Source organism: Penaeus vannamei, chromosome 10, assembly GCF_042767895.1.
Source record: "Penaeus vannamei isolate JL-2024 chromosome 10, ASM4276789v1, whole genome shotgun sequence".
NCBI classification, from domain to species: domain Eukaryota; kingdom Metazoa; phylum Arthropoda; class Malacostraca; order Decapoda; family Penaeidae; genus Penaeus; species Penaeus vannamei.
In genome coordinates, this window is record NC_091558.1 from 17,814,926 (window position 1) to 17,817,425 (window position 2,500).

The 2,500-nt window shown below is 33.8% G+C and overlaps 1 protein-coding gene across 4 annotated transcripts in view; it reads left to right on the plus strand.

The window, feature by feature from the left end:
* The window catches only part of LOC138862984 (WD repeat-containing protein 26-like), a gene marked incomplete at its 5' end in the record, with an annotated part of 22,775 nt that overhangs the window by 529 nt on the left and 19,746 nt on the right, over positions 1-2,500 (plus strand). For all 4 annotated transcript variants that reach the window (XM_070126416.1, XM_070126417.1, XM_070126415.1 and 1 more), the window contains 1 exon segment: positions 1,643-1,828. In XM_070126416.1, the coding sequence (XP_069982517.1) occupies positions 1,643-1,828 (186 nt within the window).

Below are 2,500 nucleotides of genomic sequence, written 5' to 3' on the forward strand. Positions count from 1 at the left end.
ATACAAGTTTATTTTCTCTCTCTCTTTCTCTCAAAACATTTATATTAATCTGTAATTTTCTTTGCTGATAGTTGTGTAGTTGTGTTGAATTTTTTCCTTCTCTTCTTATCCAATGTGCAAACCTATCTACAGTTGTGGGAATGTTTAGTTGGGATTAATATTAAGCAGTTTAGATTGTTCCACTTTAGATTGTTAACCCACTGTTGACTAGAAGGCAAGGATACATGTCATACCCATTGTGTCTTTTTGTCTATTGATTGTCTTTTCACATAGATGGCTCCACAAGTGCTTAATCACCAGGGAATCAGTTACTAGATCCACTTAACTCTCATGTTTTGCCTTTTTGTTGAATTGTAATAGTCTTAGTGTACAACAACAATAAAAGCAACATGAATATGAATAGCATTATAAAAGAAGTATATTTTTCTAAAAAAAATCAAGGAAAAGGACAATCGGCTAAGGGCACATAGACTCAATAATTAGCTCCTTGTTGGCTGAACACTTGTGGAGCCTTTTATTTGCAAAAAAAATTCACCAAAGAAAATGACAGTAGACAGTGTGATTACCTGGCACCAATGGCTTAGATAATAGGAAATAGAAATTAGAATATGTACCCTAGTCACACTTCATTAAATAGGAAAACTTCTGATCCCTTATTATCATAATATATAAAGCTTGCTTTGAAATGATTTTCATATCAACATATTGATGTGATTTGACATTTCTTGAATCTTATCTTATTTCTATAATTCTCATTAGGATTTACTATGAGGCGGGGACTTTAATTTTTGCTTATCAGGGAAACACTTGCAACATTGGTAGAACTGATTATTTGCAACATCACATCCTATCATAAAGTGGATCCTTTTGTAGATACCTTCTTTGTGGAAGTTCAGCTTAGTATGATGCTGATAGTAGACTGAAACTGTAATTAACAATTCATTTTTTTCAGGGAGAAAGGAGTTTCTCTGCCAACTGCAGAGGGGTAGAACATAGGCATTATTGTAAATATAGAATGTATGTAGGTTTTATAGTAATATTACATTTCATGTCAAGATACGTAGCCAAGAATTACACAGTTGTAGTTAGTATAAATGTTTACTTAAATATTTTGTTATAACCATAGTTTCAAAATACCTGTTACAAAGAAATGTTACACAGGCATATTAAGCTTTCATTTCCTACATTTTGAGCATACACATCAATTAAGTGAAATTGCCTCATATATTCTGGTAAATTTGAAGTCATTTAGATTACTTATTTGCATAATCATACATTTGACTGTGTTATATAGTCATTGGAAGGTTGCAGATTAGTTGTTTATACTCTTTGTTGTTTGTGTCAGTGTAAATTAGGTTGAAAGGCTTAATTTACAATATGCTTGTAATGCTGTATTAGGCCAGATAATGAAATATCTGTATAGGTCTTAAATTAGAGATTAAACATGGCATTCTCTGTACTATAATGTGTAATTCCGAAAAATATTATGTTTTGACTCCCTTAGGATATTTTAAAATCTAAAGTTGGGTTACTCTGAGATGGAGCCTTTGACTTATGCACATTCAGTTAGATCAAACAGGCTTTTTACATGTGTATAACAGTATTGCTCATACACAAGTAAAGATTACGTCTTCTTTAACAGGTGCTTGGATCTGGTGGTTCCTTACTGATGGATCACTCATGTCCTCGTCATGCCTTCCCTGGAACCACCGTCCAGATTCTGTCTGACCACTGTGATGAAGTTTGGATTGCTCGCTTCAGTCCAGATGGAAGTAAATTGGCTACCGGGTCCAAAGACTCCACAGTCATCATTTGGGATGTTGATCCTGTGAGTTTTTACTATGAAATCATCCTTTTATGATCTGGTAACTTATCTCCCTATCTCCCCAACTGTAAATGGAATTTCAAGTTTGATTATATCTATATTTTCTTTTTCTCTTTGTCTGTTAACCCTTTGCTACATTTATGTCATACAATAACAGAAATTGCCACCTTACTGAGTTCATTATTATCTCAGTTCATTCAGAATATATAGCCCATGTGTTATGTAGACTTTACACTGTGATGGTTAAATACTTTAATGGGAATTTAGGCAGAAAAATAGCACTAAGAGCCCATTTTTTTAATACAAAACTATTAAGCAGATCTTATTGATGCCCATACATAATTGGTCCCCACATGTGCCATTCAATGCCTTTTTCACAAACTGCCCCAGAGTTTAGCCCATTACTTTTTTTTTTTTGCCATTAAGGCCGGTGGTTTGAAACCCTGGGGCAGTATTTACGAAAGATCATAGACTGAGATTTGTCTATGACAAAAGAGTCGTTGACTCCACAACTTTGATTATGGCTCTTAATGAAAATGTTTTTGACACATGATTTTTGTTTATGACTCAGATCCAAGTTTGCTACAAGTCTGGAGGTGTTCTATGCTCATAAAGAATGGTCCTTATGAAACCTGGACAGTGATAATGGGATTTAACATTTGTTGAAGATGATTT